This window comes from Colobus angolensis, unplaced genomic scaffold (genome assembly GCF_000951035.1).
Source record: "Colobus angolensis palliatus isolate OR3802 unplaced genomic scaffold, Cang.pa_1.0 Scaffold6, whole genome shotgun sequence".
In the NCBI taxonomy this organism is placed as follows: Eukaryota; Metazoa; Chordata; class Mammalia; order Primates; family Cercopithecidae; genus Colobus; species Colobus angolensis.
The window spans coordinates 26,713,192-26,730,905 of NW_012119598.1; the positions used below are offsets into that span (position 1 = coordinate 26,713,192).

The following is a 17,714-nucleotide window of genomic DNA, read 5'->3' on the forward strand; positions in this document are numbered from 1 at the left end:
TTTGTAGTTCTCCTTGAAGAGGTCCTTTACATCCCTTGTAAGTTGGATTCCTAGGTATTTTATTCTCTTTGAAGCTATTGTGAATGGGAGTTCATTCATGATTTGGCTCTCTGTTTGTCTGCTACTGGTGTGTAAGAATGCTTGTAATTTTTGCACATTAATTTTGTATCCTGAGAGTTTGCTGAAGTTGCTTATCAGCTTAAGGAGATTTTGGGCTGAGACGATGAGGTTTTCTAAGTATACAGTCATGTCATCTGCAAACAGGGACAGTTTGACTTCTTCTTTTCCTAACCGAATACCCTTTATTTCTTTCTCTTGCTTGATTGCCCTAGCCAAAACTTCCAACACTATGTTGAATAGGAGTGGAGAGAGGGCATCCCTGTCTTGTGCCAGTTTTCAAAGGGAACGCTTCTAGTTTTTGCCCATTCAGTATGATATTGGCTGTGGGTTTGCCATAAATAGCTCTTATTATTTTGAGATACGTTCCATCAATACCGAATTTATTGAGTTTTTAGCATGAAGGGCTGTTGAATTTTGTCAAAGAAAAAAGCAAATTATTAAGCCTCTGAAACTGGGGTAGGACTTAGCATTTGTGTTTTCACAAGCTTTCCTGGTGTTTGTAAAGTTTGAGAATCCCTGTTATGTTCCAGATATCCTTTTTCTTTCCTGACTACCATGCAGGTCTGTTAAAATTGAAATAAGTGTCAACTCATCTAGGAAGACTTCTCAGAGGCCCTTTCCTTCCCTAGGTGTGTGGTCTTCGGATTTCCTGTGCTCCTCTCTGTCATTGGCCTTGCAACATTGATTTAAGTTACCTGGCTCCATGATTTTTTCTCCTAATGGTCCATGAGTTATTTGAAGGCAGAGCTTATGTATTTTTTCATCTTTTTTATTCTCACAGTTAGCACAGTGCCTGGTGTGTATGGTTGGATACTTCATTGATTGATTGATTGGTTGACAGGGTCTCACTGTGTTGCCCAAGCTGGAGTGCAGTGGTGCAGTCATGGCTCACTGCAGCCTCAACCACCTGTGCTCACGTGATCCTCCCATCTCAACCAGGACTACAAGCATATACTACTCTGCCCAGCTAATTTTTCAAATTTTTTATAGAGACGAGGTTTCGCTATGTTGCCCAAGCTGGTTTCAAACTCCCGCACTCAAGCAATCCTCCCACGTTGGCCTCCCAAGGTGTTGGGATTATAGGCGTGAGCCACCATGCCTGGTCACTTGAATGCTTTTTAGGCATATGTAATTGGAGATGGGAGAGGGAAAAGCTGTAGTATGGCAAAATAAATCAAGATTTGAATTTAGAATATCTGACTTAAAATTAAACTCTTCCCATAACCTTCAATAAGTTACTCAATTTTTCTGGACTTAATTTTTTTTCAACTATATAGGTAGGAAAAATAAAACTATGTAATAATGGTTAGCTGACAATATATAATTCTTACTAGGTGTCTGGCACTGTTTTAAATGTTTTACATAAATTAATACATGTATTCCTTAAAAAACGATGCAGTAGGTTCTATTATTACAGATATGGAAAACAAAGAGCAGAAAGATTAATTTGCCTAAGGTGACCATGAGGATCTAGTGACACAGTATATATGAAAAGGAGTTTGTGAAAAGCTACATAAAAATATTAGATATCTTTATAATTTCCAATAGGATACTAATCAGCTTTGAAAAAATGACATATTCTAGAGAAACCAGATTTCTGGTTTCAGATTTGAACTCTCAAGAGCTTGGAAGTTATCACTCCCATCCTCACAACAGCAAAAATGCCTGAACAAACAGAAACTCAATGACTTTCCTTAGATCTATCAAAGAACTTAAGCCACAAGGAAAACTATCACCCTGAAAACTGGGGACTGGAAAGAGAAGTGCAGAGAATCACAGTGAATCATAGCCAAGATCAGCCAGGAGCAGAAGCTAGTAGAATAACTTATAGGAGCACTTAAACAGTAAGTGATGAATTGACGGAGTCTTAGCATAGACTAGCTTGAGAGCTGAAAACTCCTAGGGGTCCAGTTTTAGGGAACCGCCACCCTTTCATGGATTTTACTTCCATGAGTCCCATCAGGCTATCGCAGTCAAGATTGGAGAGAAATTTCTTTTTTTTTTTTTCTGACAGGGGGAAGAGGAAAATAACCATTTTGAAATATACTTAGAGCATTCTGTTCTAAATAACAAAGATCTACCAGCCAAAGAAACCACTTTAGTAGGATCTTACCTGAACAGGGGAAAGATAATTAAACAACCCTCCCTCTCTAGCCTTTCTGTCTCACATAAGGGATAGGGTTAAAAAGGATAAGAAATATTTCTGAAGGCCATAGCCCAGGGACCAGGATTGCTTAAAAACAAACAAACAAATAAAAACTAATCATAAGATTATAGAATACTCCCCCTTCCTAACACCTTATCACCATATCAAATAAAATAACAGTGGATTACAACTGAGCAAACTGCAAGACACAGATTGTAATTAAGAAAGAATTTCTAGGGAAACCCCAAAATAACGGGATACAAAAGCAAAAACACTAGAGGAAATCAAAGCCTCTGGCACATACAGCTACAACAAATACTAAACAGAGCCCAGCTCTTAGCCAGTTAATATATAAAACCTCACACACTAAAAGGCTGATTACCTCAGTTTATATTACCAGATATATCATTTTCAGCTTTCAGCCAAAAATTACAAAGCATGTTAAAAAGCAACAAGCAAAGTGTGAAAGAGACAAAACAAGCATCAGAACGAGACTTATATATGATACCAGTTTTGGAATTATCAGAGCCTTTAAATAACCGTGATTAACTTGTTAAGGGCTTTAGTGGGAAAGCAGACAGCATACAAAAACAGATGGGTAATGTAAGCAGGAGATAAAAGCTCTTAAGAAAAAAGAATTAAAAGGAAATACTAAAGATAAAAAACCTGTAACAAAAATGAAGAATGCCTTTGATGAGGTTATTGGTAGACTGGACATGGCTGAGGGAAGAATCACTGAGCTCTAAGATTCTTCAATAGAAACTTCCCAAACTGAATTGCAAAAAGAAAAAAAAAAGAAAAGAACAGACTATCCCAGCACTGTGGGATAATTATAGAAGATGAAACTTGCAGCTAATGGGAATACCAGAAGGAAAGTAAAGAGAGAAAGGAACAGAAGAAATATCTGAAGTAATAATGGCTGATAATTTTCTGAAATTCACAACAGACACTAAACCACAAATCCAGAAAGCTCAGAGACCACCAAACAGGATAAATACCAAAAAAGCACACATAGGTATAGCAAATTCAAAATGTGGATAACCAACGACAAAGAGACAATCTTTAGAGAACGTAGACTAAAAAAACACCTGTGTATTGAGAAACCAGGATAAGAATTATTCTTTTTGTCAGAAACCATTAAGTAAGAAGAGAGTGGAGTGAAATGTTTAAAGTGTTGATGCAAAAAACCCCCAGCAGCCTAGAATTCTGTATCTAGGGAAATTATCCTTCAAAAGTAATGGAGAAATAAAGACTTTCTAGGATAAACAAAAACTGAGGGAATATAGCACTAGTAGATCTGTCTTGCAAGAATATGTTAAAAGTTCTTCATGGAGAAGGAAAATGATATAGATTAGAAATTGGATCTGCATAAAGGAAGAGCATCAGAGGGAATAAAATAAAGTAATATTATATTTTTCTTATTATGAATTGATGTAATAGATGACTGTTTTTTCAGAGTAGTAATAACCACAATGTACTGGGTGAATGTGGTATAAAGGATGGAAAAGGAGCTGACAATCTTATGTTATAAGGTACCTACACTACTCATGAATCAATATAGCATTATTTAAAAGTAGACTTGGATTATTTATAAATGCATGTTGCAAACACTAAGACAAACACTAAAAACTTTTTTAAAAGGAGTATAATTGATAAACTAGGAGAGAAGAGAAATGTAACCATACAAAATGCTTAAAGAAACAAATGTAATAAATAGAAAATAGTTACAAACATGGTAGATATGAATCCTACTATATTAAGACATAATTGACAGGCCAGAAAATTGAAAATAGATACAGAAAATGGACATTCAGGACAAAGTATGCAGATATGTTAACTGTAACATTTGTGCTTTGTTAATAAAAAGTAGGTGACTTTAAAGCTTGTGTTTATTGGTTTCTCTTCTCTCCCCTCCCCTCTCCTTCCCTCTTGTTCTCCTGTTCTTCTCCCCTCCTTCACCTCTCTTTCCTTTTCCTCTCTTCTCCTCTTCTGTTCTTTTTTTTTTCTGAGACAAGGTCTCACTCTGTTGCCCAGGCCAGAGTACAGTGGCACAGTCATAGCTCACTGTAGCCTCAAATTCCTGAGCTCAAGTGATCCTGCCGCTTCAGCCTCCTGAGTAGCTAGAACTACAGGAGTAAGCCATAATGCCTGGCTAGTTTTTTAATTTTTTGTAGAGATGAGATCTTGCTACGTTGCCCATGCTGGTCTCCAACTCCTGGGCTCAAGTGATCCTCCTGCCTCAGCCTCCCAAAGTGTTGGGATTCAAGTGTGAGCCACCACACCCAGCCTATTGGTTTTTCTTGTAAAACTTGCTGTGTTCTTATATATTCATTTTTATTTTAACAGGTAGATTTTTGTCTTCTGGAAAAAATATGACTATCTAGTTTTACTCTGCTGAAGAAAAAAATAATGTGATTCAATACTCAATCTTAAAAACGCGCACACACGCACACACACACACGATTTCTTTACTAAAATACAGATTTTTTGTTTTGTTTTTGCTTCTTGCTCTGTTTCAGCAGTGGGACCAGAGATGTCTAACTAGCTCTAGGTTATCTCCCAGCTTGCTCTCAGCTGTCCAGGGAAGCCCAGTAAACATGATAATGACCCCTTTGGTCCTTCAGGAGGTGGGTTTTCTGTCCTTAGTCTGAAATGGTACATGCAAGCAAAGTTTACCCTGCTAATCTAAGATGCAAATAATTTTGGTGGTAGTGTATACAGACCTGATATTAAAGTCACTTGAAAATTGTTACTGTTTCTTCCTTTTGAACTGGTTTTTAGAAGCAAGCTTTAGAGTATTACTTTAAAAAAAAATTCCTTCCTGGCTTAAGTCTATAAAGCACCACTGGTGCATCTGGGGAAATATCTGGAAGGCATGAGCCAGCCTTGGATGCACTGCCTGTGTGTGAGATGGGCCTTCTGAAAAAGCAACCTTCTCTCAGACCCAGCCACAGCCAGTGCTGCAGTGAGGCCAAATGATTTAATAAAGCAAAAGGACTGGAAGCTGGATGGTGGTGTGTGCCATATATTTCAGGCAAGAATCTTTTTGGCAAAATATTTTGCATTGATAGTCATGTCACCTTGGAAAGAGATGACTTCTTGGGAAGCAGCAAGAGAAAGTAATGTAATATACTGTAAAGGCATTAATGTGTCACTTTAATGATGTTTCATTTCAGGTATCTTTTCGTTTTTATAATTTCTTCTTTTATGTTTAATGGAAAGGTACATTTTGTTCCGCTTTATATTTTCAAGGGATGATCGTAATTATAGTCTGTATTTTAATAGTTTCTAACTGATATTAAGGTAGTAGTCATTTTAGCATATGGAAAATAAAAATTAAAATGTAAATATACTTAGAGCTTCGCAATTATTAGAAGTTCTTAACCACGGAACTGCTGTGACAAATTAAAAGCCAAATGGTTAAGTGATGTTATTAAAAACAAACAAAAAGAACAAATTTAAAAAAATAGATGACAAAATTTACCAACCTCAGATTATGCCTTTAAAAACATCTTTATAGTACCTATCATTCTTAATAGTTAACCTGGCATTTTTGTTAAATATGTATTTATTACATATTGTTCTTCTTGAATGCCTATTTTAATCTAGTTATTTGTACCTTTGAATTTTTCATAGTAGATAATCTATGTATAAAAATACAGAAATCCATTTTTTATTTCCTATAATTTTAATAATTCAGTCCTGTTTTTGAGAAAATATGAAAATTTGATGGGTTAATGAAATTAGTATATGTCTTTGAGTTGTACCAGCCTGTATCCTTCAAATGTATTAGTGATTCTCTCTGCCTCTTTTTATGTTAAAAGAAAGAATTTTCTAAGTGCTGATACATTCTACAGCTGGAATAAGGCTATAAGAGATTCAGAGAACACTACCCTTATTCCTTGGGGATATTTATTTAACTTCTGAACTATTGGGTAGTTAAAAATTCATGTGAGAGAAGGATTGAGGTTGTGTGCTGAAAGTGATGAAAAGTCACGAAGTGGGGTCTCTAACCCTGCAGGCAATTAAAAACCTGCTTATCTTTTTCAACTACTGAGTTACACAAAAATTACTCCAATTACCTGCAAGTTGAATCTCTAACTAAAACCACCAGTACTTACAATGAAAGCCAGTTTCTCCATCCCATGTGTTTTGTGGGGTCAAGGCACTGGCAGGATGTGTGTATTAGCGCTTTGGTTTTTAAGTTCAGCAACTGACTGTTTCACTTGTACTTTATTCTCTGCTGGGTTGAAATGTATTCTTGAGGGATACCTGTGCTTTACTTCCAGATAGAAAACTACCTGCTACGAAATCACGAGACTAGAAAATACCTTCAAGAGCAGGCCTACCGCCTGCAGCAGGGTATTGTCACCAGCACCACCCAGCAGGTAAGCGAGCCAGTGCCTGTGACTTCTCCTTCTGTTCTTAACTGACCCTCTGAGAGCAAAAGACTTCTAGCGTTTGAATCATTTCCAACGGGTCAATAAGAACTAGTTTTTGAAAATGACAACAAATCTAAGTAGAGTTTTAGGGAAGATACTGAAGGAGGAAAAGGTAGGCTAATTCTAATGCTAAATATGCACTTTTAATTATCAATCAACAATTGCCAGTAAGATAGGTTTCTATACAAATATTAGGAACTTTTGGTTATAATAGATAACAAAATCTGAAAGTGATCAACTTTGCTACTTTGGAGACATTCTGTTCCTTTCTCTTTATTCCTTCACACTTCCATGGGTAGAATACAGATTCCCAGATTTTATGTTGACAATGTCAGGTTCATTAAAAAAAGAAAAAAAAAAAATTCCGAGATTCTTTTGAAGAAAAGTTTGGTGAATATTAATTAACACATGCTGAAGAGAAACTGAGGTGTTTTTCTCTTATACTGCATTCCTCTTCGCTCTACCCAGCTTTACCGAGGAAATGGAATTATAATAATTTTTAAAAAGTGAAATATTTCTTTTCAAAAAATTAACCAAAACCAAAAATCACAAGCTATTTGAGGAAAGCAATTTATGTGTCAAAGAGCAAGACGAACAAAGGAATTGAGCTCAGATAATGCAGAGTACAGCAGAGAGCTTTAAAAAAAATTGTCATTGTAACTTCATTGGGACTACAGAGAATGACATGTCCATAAAATAAGAATAGGCTGCTATGAACAGGAGTAGTCAGAGAATAAGAACAATGCTTAACAATTAAAATTATGATACTCTGGTACAGAATTAAATAAACTGATAGGACCAAACTAAGCTGGTCCTCTGGAAGAAAAAGTAGAGCAAATCTTTATGGCTTATAATAAAAAAAAGACAAAGATTAAAAATAGGAAAGCAAAGTAAGTGAAATGGTGAACTGACTTAGAATAATCAACAGCCTTCTAATGGAGCTTCAAAATTATTATAAAAATGAGAGATATTAGAGGACAGAAAATAATAGAAAACCATTTCATATGAGTCTTGGGATTGATAATAGCCCATTATAATTGATCAGAATGAGTGGGCAAAGGGATCCACACCTAAATATATCTTGGTGGAATCTCAGAACACCTAGAATAAAGAAAAAAAAAAATCTCAAAGAGTTCCAGAAAGAAAAGAGTTCCAGGCCGGATGCCGTGACTCACGCCTGTAATCACAACACTTGGGAAGTTGAGACAGGTGGATCACTTGAGGTCAGGAGTTTCAGACCTGTCTGGCCAACATGGTGAAACCCTGTCTCTACTGAACATACAAAAGAAAAAGTAGCCAGGTGTAGTGGCACAGACCTGTACTCCCAGCTACTTGGGAGGCTGAAGCAGGAGAATCACTTGAACCTGGGAGGTAGAGGTTGCAGTGGGCCAAGTTCGTGTGAGACTCTGACTCAAAAAAAAAAAAAAAAAAAAAACAGTTCCAGAAAGAGTAAATGGACTATCTTACAAGGGAACTAGAATCATTTCTTAGCATCAATCCCAATTAGTATACGTAAACAAAGTAATGTCTTCCTAGTTTGGAAATGGATTTATTTTGGACCAAGAATTGTATACCTAGCTGTTTTCAGACATGAACTCAGAAATTCTATTCCCTTCATATTCCATATATGAAAAAAAGTTACTTGAATAAATTCTCAAACAGGAAAGTACGCAATATGAAGTATAAATAGGATATGATAGCAGAGATGAAATCGTAGAAGTTTTACAAGCTGAAAGAAAGTTCTTAAAAATCACTGCTTTGGGAAAATCTACTTTGAGCTACGGAGTTAAGGGACGTGGGATTGGCATGTCTTTCTCTGGGGCAGCCATAATCACAACTTTATAACTATATTTTAGAGGGTTTAAAATTTTAATATTAGACAAGAATGGCAATCTTAATTATTGCTACATAACAGATTGTAAATGTTGAAAATCACAATCATGTAAAGGTAATGAAACATACTAAAATTAGAAGTTTAAGAGGGAGAAAGTTGAATGGTATTGTAAGTATGCTAAATGTTTAGTTTTTATTTCATGGAATTAACTGCTATTTTCTATAATTCATAAATCAAAAACATAAAAATAAGTATCCTATTTAAATTTAAAATGGAAGCCACCAGAGGAATTAAAGGAGCAGAGACTTTCAAAAGAATTTTTCTCTGCAAATTGAAAAGAATTGACTAGTAGGGAAATTTTTGTCATTTTAGACCATGTTGAATGGCTTACACTATTTTCTTACCTTGTTAAAAACGTTATTTAATTTTTTGTGGCTTCTTCTTAACAGAGAATGAAAGAAAGATGTCCATAATAAAAATGTCATGTCTAATATTCCAATTAGGTAAAATATGGATGACTATATAAATAGGCATAGAGACGTGCGAAAGGGTGTTCATCACAATATTAATGATGGTTATTTTAGGTGATATGAACGGTGTATTTTATTCTCTTATACCTCTCAGTATGGTTTGAATGTTTTACAGTAAATATGCATTGTTTAAGCAAGAAAAAGTAAACCAGTATGTGTTGAGAAGAAAAGTTGTACTGGTGAAGTAGCAGGACTTTTGATAAAGAAAGCCATTATTTTGACCTTACCAGTCCCTTAAAAATCTAATTTATTTTCCTGCAAAGAACTAATACTGGCCTAGTATTTTATGGTTTACTATTATTAACAGGTTTTTGTGTTTAACATGAAAAGCAATGAAAGTTACATTGAAACTTTGTCTTGTGTTCCTTTTTGAGCTACAATAATGAAGACGTCTCACTCTGTCACCCAGGCTGGAGTGCAGTGGCACAATCTCGGCTCACTGCCAACCCCTGCCTCCTGGGTCCAAGCAATTCTTCTGCCTCAGCTTCCCGAGTAGCTGGGATTACAGGCACCCACCACCATGCCCGGCTAATTTTTGTATTTTTAGTAGAGACAGGGTTTCACCATGTTGCCCAGGCTGGTCTGGAACTCCTCACCTCAAGTGATCCACCCACCATGGCCTCCCAAAGTGCTGGGATTACAGGTGTGAGCTACCGTGCCCAGCCCAAGACTTCTTTTCTTTTCTCTCTTTTTTTTTCCTTTTTTTTGAGATGGAGTTTCAAAAAAACTCTGAGCTCTTGTTGCTCAGGCTGGAGTGCAATGGCGCGATCCTGGCTCACTGCAACCTCCGCCTCCAGGTTCAAGTGATTCTCCTGCCACAGCCTTTCTTTTCTTAGTATAATATCTTTCCAACTTTTTCCCCCTAATTCAGAGCGGATTTTGCCCATCCAAAAGAAATTACAGCAGCAACCTTTAATGCTTATTCTTAAAAGTACGTTTCATCAATTGAGAGAAAATTGTACACAAGAGCAGTTGGTGGATGTTTAATTTTGCATAGATGGCATTATTCTGAATTATCTGAGTCATTATTTAGTATGTATATTGCCACCTTTACACTTTGGGAATTTATTAGGACATTATGATTAGCAGTTTTTAGACTTTAATCATTTTAGTCACTTCAGGAGAGATTTACCTTGAAGATTCCAAAAACCCGAATATAGAAAGGATAGACCCTCTGTGACTAATGCCCCTGCCAACTTGATAGCCATCATTCTCAGTCATCATTCTCAGGTGACATCAAAGGCATTAAAGAATGTTTTAATGAAATATTGAAGTCTCATAACTGCTTATATTTGTTTTTGTCTGGTGACTTTGATTAGGAAATATTTTTGTAAGACTCAACATTCTACCTTCGTTTTTGATACCTTCTTTTCCAGATGATAAAACCTCTTAATTAGGACTCAGCAAACCTTTTCTGTAAAAAGCCATATAGTAAATATTTTACTAGTTTTGGAGCCCATAGGATCTCTGTTGCAGCTACTCAACTCTGCTGTGGTAGAGTGAAAGCCACCACAGACAATATGTAAATGAATGAGTGTTACAATAAAACTGTAGTTATAAAAACAGGCCCAGAATTGCCTGCCACTCGCCACGCTCTTCTCTTTAGCCTTCTCACCAAGAAAGAAAGGGGGGGGTGGTGGAGAGAGAGAAAGAAAGAAAGAGGGAAAGAAGGAGAGAAAGAAAGAGGAGGCGGGGGAGGGGGCTTTACTGCTTATAGCTATTTGCTTGGTATATTCTCTTTCCTGTTTCATGTGCACATCTTTACATTTGCAGTCCTAACTTTGTTAAACACTCACTTTGCAACCTTTTGAAAAATGGCCTCTGTCCCTCTTTATCTACTGAAATGGCTCTTTCATTGGTTTCTTTGTCACAAAGTGCCGGAGCCTTTTCTCCTTCTTCATCTCTTGATAAAAGGAGGCAGAATATTATGGTTAAGAATCTGGGCTCTCAAGTCAGATGACCCCAGACGTAAATCCAGGCTCTGCTATTCCCTATCTGTGTGAACTTACGTTAGTCACTTACTAACCTCTTTAAGCCTCAGTTTTTTCATCTGTTTATTGGGGATGATGATAGTACCCATCTATGAAGGTGCTGTAAAGAGTGACTGAGATAATGCTTGAAAAGTATTTGGCTTCTTACCACTAAACATTAATGGTGTTTTTGGCTGTTATTTTTATTATCACAGTTACCATCATCATTATGGACCATCTCATCTTTCTTAAAACTCAATTCTTAGTTCATTGGACAATGTGCCATTCTGAATGTCCTTCTGCCACTCTTGTGTCTTACCTTCTGCTTTCTGCACAACTCTTTCTCTTTTCATATCCCCAGTGCAGGATTTTTTTTCAAAGCTTTGTATTTAGTGTTCTTTTCCTTTGGCTATTTACTTCTGTTTTAACTCTCTCATCTGTAGATGACTCCTGGATCTAACCATTCAGTCCCTGTTTCTTTCCAGAGAGCCCTATCTTGCCACTTATTTTTTTCAGCATCTCTACTCCTTTGGCATTCTGAGATATCAGTCATTAAGACCAAACTCATCCTTTTGAACTCTTGATTTTGCCGTTTCACTCAGGAACGTCATCATTCACTGAGGGTTGAACCTTTGGAGTCATCTTGAACTCTTCATTTGCTTTCCCCATCCATTACCCATTATACACTGTCCAGTGGCTGCAAAGATACTTGTTTTGTTTTTATTTATACTACCAGCCCTCTTGCTAAGGTCTTTTTACTAACTACCTTCTATGTCTTTTTTTTTTTTTTTTTTTTTTAACAAGAACTGCAAGAACTAGTTTTTTCATCTTCCGTGTCTCCTCCTGCTTTCCACAGCCCATGCCCTTTGTATCAGGGAAGCTGAGCCACCATGAATATTTATATGGTAAGGGATTTCTAGAGCTCACAATTGTCGGGGAGAGCTGGGGAAGTGGCGCTCTGTGCCTTGGACACCATGTTCAACCTCTTAGCATGCACTGGAGTGCTGTAATGTCCTGCCTTAACCCATCATTCCAATCTGATCTCCCACTATAAGGTGCCTCTGTTCCTAACCAGGAGATAGGAGTCATAGTGTCAGAATGTACCACTGCTTGGGTTCATTCTTTTGCTTAACAATCCGTTCTGTTTTCTCAATCTGTACAAATCTTTCAGGACTCAGCTAAACAAAAAATAAAAGTTATTCTTAACCTCACCTAGGTGTGATTCCTCCTTTGGCTAAAATTTTTTAAAAGCTTATATCATTCATTTATCATTGAATAAACAGTTGTAAAGGTCTGTAATATGGCAGGCACTATCTTAAGAAATAGGAATTCAGCAGTGAAGAAAATAAAATGTTCATGTCCTTGTGAATATTATATTATGTAGCACTTTGTGTCTTATGTTACTGTTAATTGTGAATATTTCTTCCCACTTCTAGGTTTTTAAGTTGCAGATGGCAAGGCGTAACATTTTTTAACACTGTATCTCCTCTACGCCAGGTGTTCAGTTTATTTCTGTTGAATGGAATAAAGAAACAGATGTGGAGAGTGATAAAATTTTCTATGAATAAGCTGTTTGCTGGAAGTAAGATCAGTTGTATCAACTTGTGAGCAACAACAGATGACATTTATTGCTAATAGTTGTAGTTCTTACACGTGGGTTCAATAGCCCAGTATATTTGAAAAAGCCTAGGTAGTCACCAGCAAGTGTGATATGAGTTAGTGGTGTGACATAGTTGCCAAAGAAACCAATTTGACTTGTACTGTATTAATGAAGGTATACTTTCTACAGTAAGGAAGCTCAGCTCTGTGCTTACCAGTCCACTCTTATGTTACAATCCATTTCACTGAGGAGGGCATACTTCATCAGGTTCTAGGTGGAAGACAAAATGCAGAAGTGACTTACAGGAAAGGAGGTCAAGGACTACAGAACTGTGTCAGTGTAGGCATGGGAAAAGGAGCTGGGAATGTTAAACCTGAAGAAAAGAACGCTAAGGAAGAAAAGATGGGTGTATATAAATATATGCAAGACTGTCCGTGGAAGAGATCATATGATTGTGCAGGGTGTTCACAAAGGTAAGATATGGGAACTGCAGGAAGGATGTAAGAAGACAGATTGAGACTCAAAACCATGTCTGGGAATGACAGGGTACATTTTCTTGGAAGGAATTGAACTTCGTAAACTATGGCAGTCAACAACTTTTCTGTGTAGCTTTAGAGAAACTGGACACTACAGGGTTAAGGTGAAGTAGAGAGGTTAAACTAAACAGCCCTAACACAACCATCTTCTATGAGGTCTTCTAACAGAGTAACCCAAGAGATTATAGCCTTTCAGATTGCATCTCATTTATTTTTCATATTTATGTACTTGAGAGATGAATTATGAACTGATAAACCCCTTGATTTACTTTTTTCAAAATTTTCAGTTTGTACTCTGTGTAATCATTGTATGTCATCTTAAATAGTTTACCTTTTCTGAGCTTTGAGCTCTTTCATGGTAAAGGATCTAAATGTGGTCTGCTGAGCTATACTCAGAAGAATCTTGGAGATGTGAGATTTTATGTCTCCTTTGAATTGAATAACTTAATTTTGATTTTTCTTTTGGATGACATTTTAAAATGTTCTGCTTAAAGACCATTTTTGTTAAGTTCCTGTAAACCCTCTCTCCTTGGTGAATGCTTAAGGGCATACATTTCAAACATCTCTTTGGTCTCTCATGGCGATTAAAGATATCAGCTTTATAGTGCCTCATCCACATGCCTCTCAAATTAGCCTATTGTGGCCCCAAATGTATATCAGTTTCTTTCTTAGTGTGTGGTTTATTTGTCTCTTGAAATTGGGCATTCATTCTTTGTAAAATATGGATTATTGATGACCCTTTTTGCTTCAGGAAGCACAGATCAATAGTTAGAAGAGTTATGATTTCTATCAATTAAGATTTTTAAAAACTTATAGTTAGCTCTATGCAGGGCATTGTGTAAATGCAGAAAGATATGATTTCGGCCTACAATCATAGGTAGGAATCATAACTTTCTTATCTTAAATTTTAGGGATTTTAGGCAGAGAATTTGATGTGAGAAGCAATATTCATATAACTTCTTTTTCCTATGGGGATCTCAAGATACTAACTTACGTAACCTCAATATATTTTACAGCAATAGGATCTGTTTTTATTATAAATGAACTTTGGCATCACTGGCCCTTTATCAGTAATAGGTGCTTTGAGTGGTGTTATTTTACTGAATTGTCTTCATAACACACTAGTAAAGAAGGTGCGGTAGATATTATGAACCTGACTTTACAAAGAAAAAGGCAAGAGAGATGGCAGTGCTGCAGCAAGTAAACATGGGCTTTGTAATCAGACTTGAAGTCTTCGGAATAGTGTGTAAAAGTCTCTTACATTTTGAAATTTATGGGGGAGGAAGGGCAGACTTTAGCTTCCTATAGTTATGATATCAAATAATTCAAAATAGAGAAGTGCGAATTTAACTAAAAAAAGAATATTGTTTGTCTCCTCTACCAAATGAATTATCAGATGGAAGAGGACTCTTGACATGTAAGGTCTTTGAAGCATGAATAATTTTTTTAAGAACATGAAATAAATAGACAACCGGCAGCTCTGACGAAAATATTGGAGACAGTTTTAAAACCACACTGGAGTTATCTTTTTCTTCAGACTTCTTGGCTTCCTTCATGCTTTTTTGTATAAGTACAAATATAGAAGAGCATAATCTTCCCTTTTGTAATATTTTTTGTCTACCATAGGGATCCACCATCTCCCATTGGGTTTTGTATTTATATCCGTAAAACAGTTGAGAATGATTTAGGTGCAATTAACCTGGCAGGGGAGGCATCTTACTGTAATAGAAACTAGACGATACTGACTTTATTATTACCTATGTCAGTATAATAAAACTTCAATTTGTTTTTGTTTTTTGGTGGCTCTTAGTTTACAAAGAAAAATACTTGATGTAATTGAATCGATTTTTAAAATACCGATTTTTAAGAGATACTCTGGTTTCTATAGTATTGAGACCAACTGGCTGTCGGGCATCATTTTGTAGTCATTGTAACAGTCTCAGTGTTGCACATTTTATTTCTCTGTTTCCTCAGTACCTAACTCTAACACATAGAGGGTGCTCACTAAAAGTTAATGAAGGAGTTAGTATCTAGCAAAATGTCACAAGTGAGCTTCTGAATCATCAAGAAGTGTTCACTTTTGTTCTGTGTGCTGCATTCCCTAAGCCAGGAAAGGGGACTGAAATGCCTTCAATTTTTTTCTGGCATTAAAGTTGCCAAAGGTTACTTGCATGAATAAAGTAAATTAATAATTGCTTATAAGCAGCATTCTCAACGATTCCAGTTAGAAGGGTTTGAGGTTTTCATCCTCATGCATTCTGTGGTTTGCTGAAGTTTTTTTCATACTCCTTCATTCTGTGTTTCCTTCTATCTGAATATCGGCGGGGCTGACTTGGATGCTTACCTTTTTCTGGTTTGGAGCAGATGATTGACAGAATATGTGTGAAAGTACAAGATCATCTCAACTCCTTACGAAATTGTGGGGGAGATGCTATCCAGGAAGATTTAAAATCAGCAGAGCGGCTCATGCGTGATGCTAAGAACTCTAAAACGGTGAGTTTCACTTCAGTCTGTGTAACAGTCTGGTGTAATAAAAGCGTTTAATAAAATTTAGTTTTAGAAACCAGTTTCAACTTTCTCTCTCTCTCTCCCCAATTCCAAGTTTACTAACAAGTGGCAAAGTGAACTGAATTAGCCTTGACCTCCTTTCTGTACCTGTGCTGATTACCAGTAATCAAGATATAGAATAAAAAGCAGAGGGCCAGTGTGATTTACAGAGGGTGTGACTGGGCCCTCAACAACTGAGAGGGAGCTGTAGTTTAAATGAATAACAGCTCATTTAAAATGATTCTGCTTCTAAGCTGATAACATGAAACTCCCCTCTGTTGCCTCTAAAAGGAAGTTTCTTTCACATTAGACTTTGGTTCCCAATGTGTGACTTAGTAGAGCAAGGACTTAACTGTGAGTCAGAAAAACTGAGATCTGGTTTTGGTTCTGCTGTTAGAATCACGCAATCACTGAATGTCATAAGTATGAGGAATCTGTAGATCAATCAGATACTCTCGTGATACAATAAGAAACGTATATTTGGTCTTTGTTCCCTGTTCCTGATATGGAGCTTCTAAAACCCTTGTAATTTCCTGAGTAATAGGGATGATAGGAGCATCTTTTGTTATAATATTTGGTCTTTGTCCCTGGTTCCTGGCACAGAGCTTCTAAAACCCCTGTAATTTCCTGAGTGACAGAGATGATAATAGCATCTTTATTATTAATGAAAAGCCCCTCTCATCACACCAGAGTTTATCCTAATGAGGTGACTCTTCTGTGCCCCTAGAAAGTTGCAGGATAGGGAAGGTTGCCAGGGGAACCAGCCACGTTATTAGTGAACTGAATCTGTCAGCTCCACCCCCTGGACTCCATGGAAATGGAGAGGGGCTGGAGATTGAATGGGCACCAATGGCCAATGATTTAATCAGTCATGTCTACGTAATGGGTCCTCCATAAAATGTCTAGACAGTAGTCTTCAGATAACTTTTGGGTTGATGAACTCATCAACATGCTGGGAGGGCTGTATACCTGGAGAGCGCCCCCGAAGCTCCCCCAGCTCCGTACTTCGCCCTATACATCTTCTGTTTGGCTACTCCTGAGCTGTATCTTTTATAATAAACCAGTAATCGTAAGTAAAATGCTTGGCTGAGTTCTGTAAGTCATTTTAGCAAATTATGGAAACTGAGAAAGGATTTATGGGAACCCCTTGAATTTAAGGCTTGTTAGAAGTACCAGTAACAACCTGGGACCTGTGACTGCCATCTGAATTGAGGATAGTCTGGTGAGACTGAGTCCTTCACTTTTGTGATCCAAGGCAAACTCTGGGTAGACGGTGTCCTGTAGTCCCAGCTACTCGGGAGGCTGAGGCAGGAGAATGGCGTAAACCCGGGAGGCGGAGCTTGCAGTGAGCTGAGATCTGGCCACTGCACTCCAGCATGGGCGACAGAGAGAGACTCCGTCTCAAAAAAAAAAAAAAGGAATTGAATTGAATAGATTTTTAGGACACCCATTTAGTGTATGCAGAGAACTGGAGACTTGCCCGGTGTGGCAAACACCTACACTTTTGGTGACAGAAGTGTTGTAAGTAAAAGCAGCTCAGCTTTCATACCCCAGATGAAGAAATTAAGACACGAAGCAGGGCTGGGCGCAGCGGTATGTGCCTGTAATCCCAGCTACTCGGGAGGCTGAGACAGGAGAATCTCTTGAAGCCGGGAGGCAGAGGTTGCAGTGAGCCGAGATCATGCCATTGCACTCCAGCCTGGGAAACAAAAGCAAAACTCCATCTCAAAAAGAAAAAAAAAAAGGCATGAGGGGTTAATGTATTATTCCTGCGGTTTCAAAGCTGCTTAATGACAGAAGTGGTCAATGTGAAAGTCTCCTAATACCCAGTGTAGTGTTTTAGGGTTGCTATGACTCATTGAATAAAAATGAATGCCCATAGTCTGGACATCAGTTTATTAATCCGTGCAAAGAGCCTTGACTGAGAAGAGATCCTTCTCATTCACTCTGCAATGGCTTTGATTGAAATATTTACTCAGTTATAAAGAG

General features: G+C 37.2%; 1 protein-coding gene across 2 annotated transcripts in view; it reads left to right on the forward strand.

The window, feature by feature from the left end:
- Positions 1 to 17,714, forward strand: part of LRRC16A (leucine rich repeat containing 16A) — a 346,863-nt gene that overhangs the window by 248,679 nt on the left and 80,470 nt on the right. For both annotated transcript variants that reach the window (XM_011962810.1, XM_011962811.1), the window contains exons 24-25: positions 6,556 to 6,654; positions 15,543 to 15,671. In XM_011962810.1, coding sequence (XP_011818200.1) covers positions 6,556 to 6,654; positions 15,543 to 15,671 — 228 coding nt within the window. The remainder of the gene's footprint in view (positions 1 to 6,555; positions 6,655 to 15,542; positions 15,672 to 17,714) is intronic.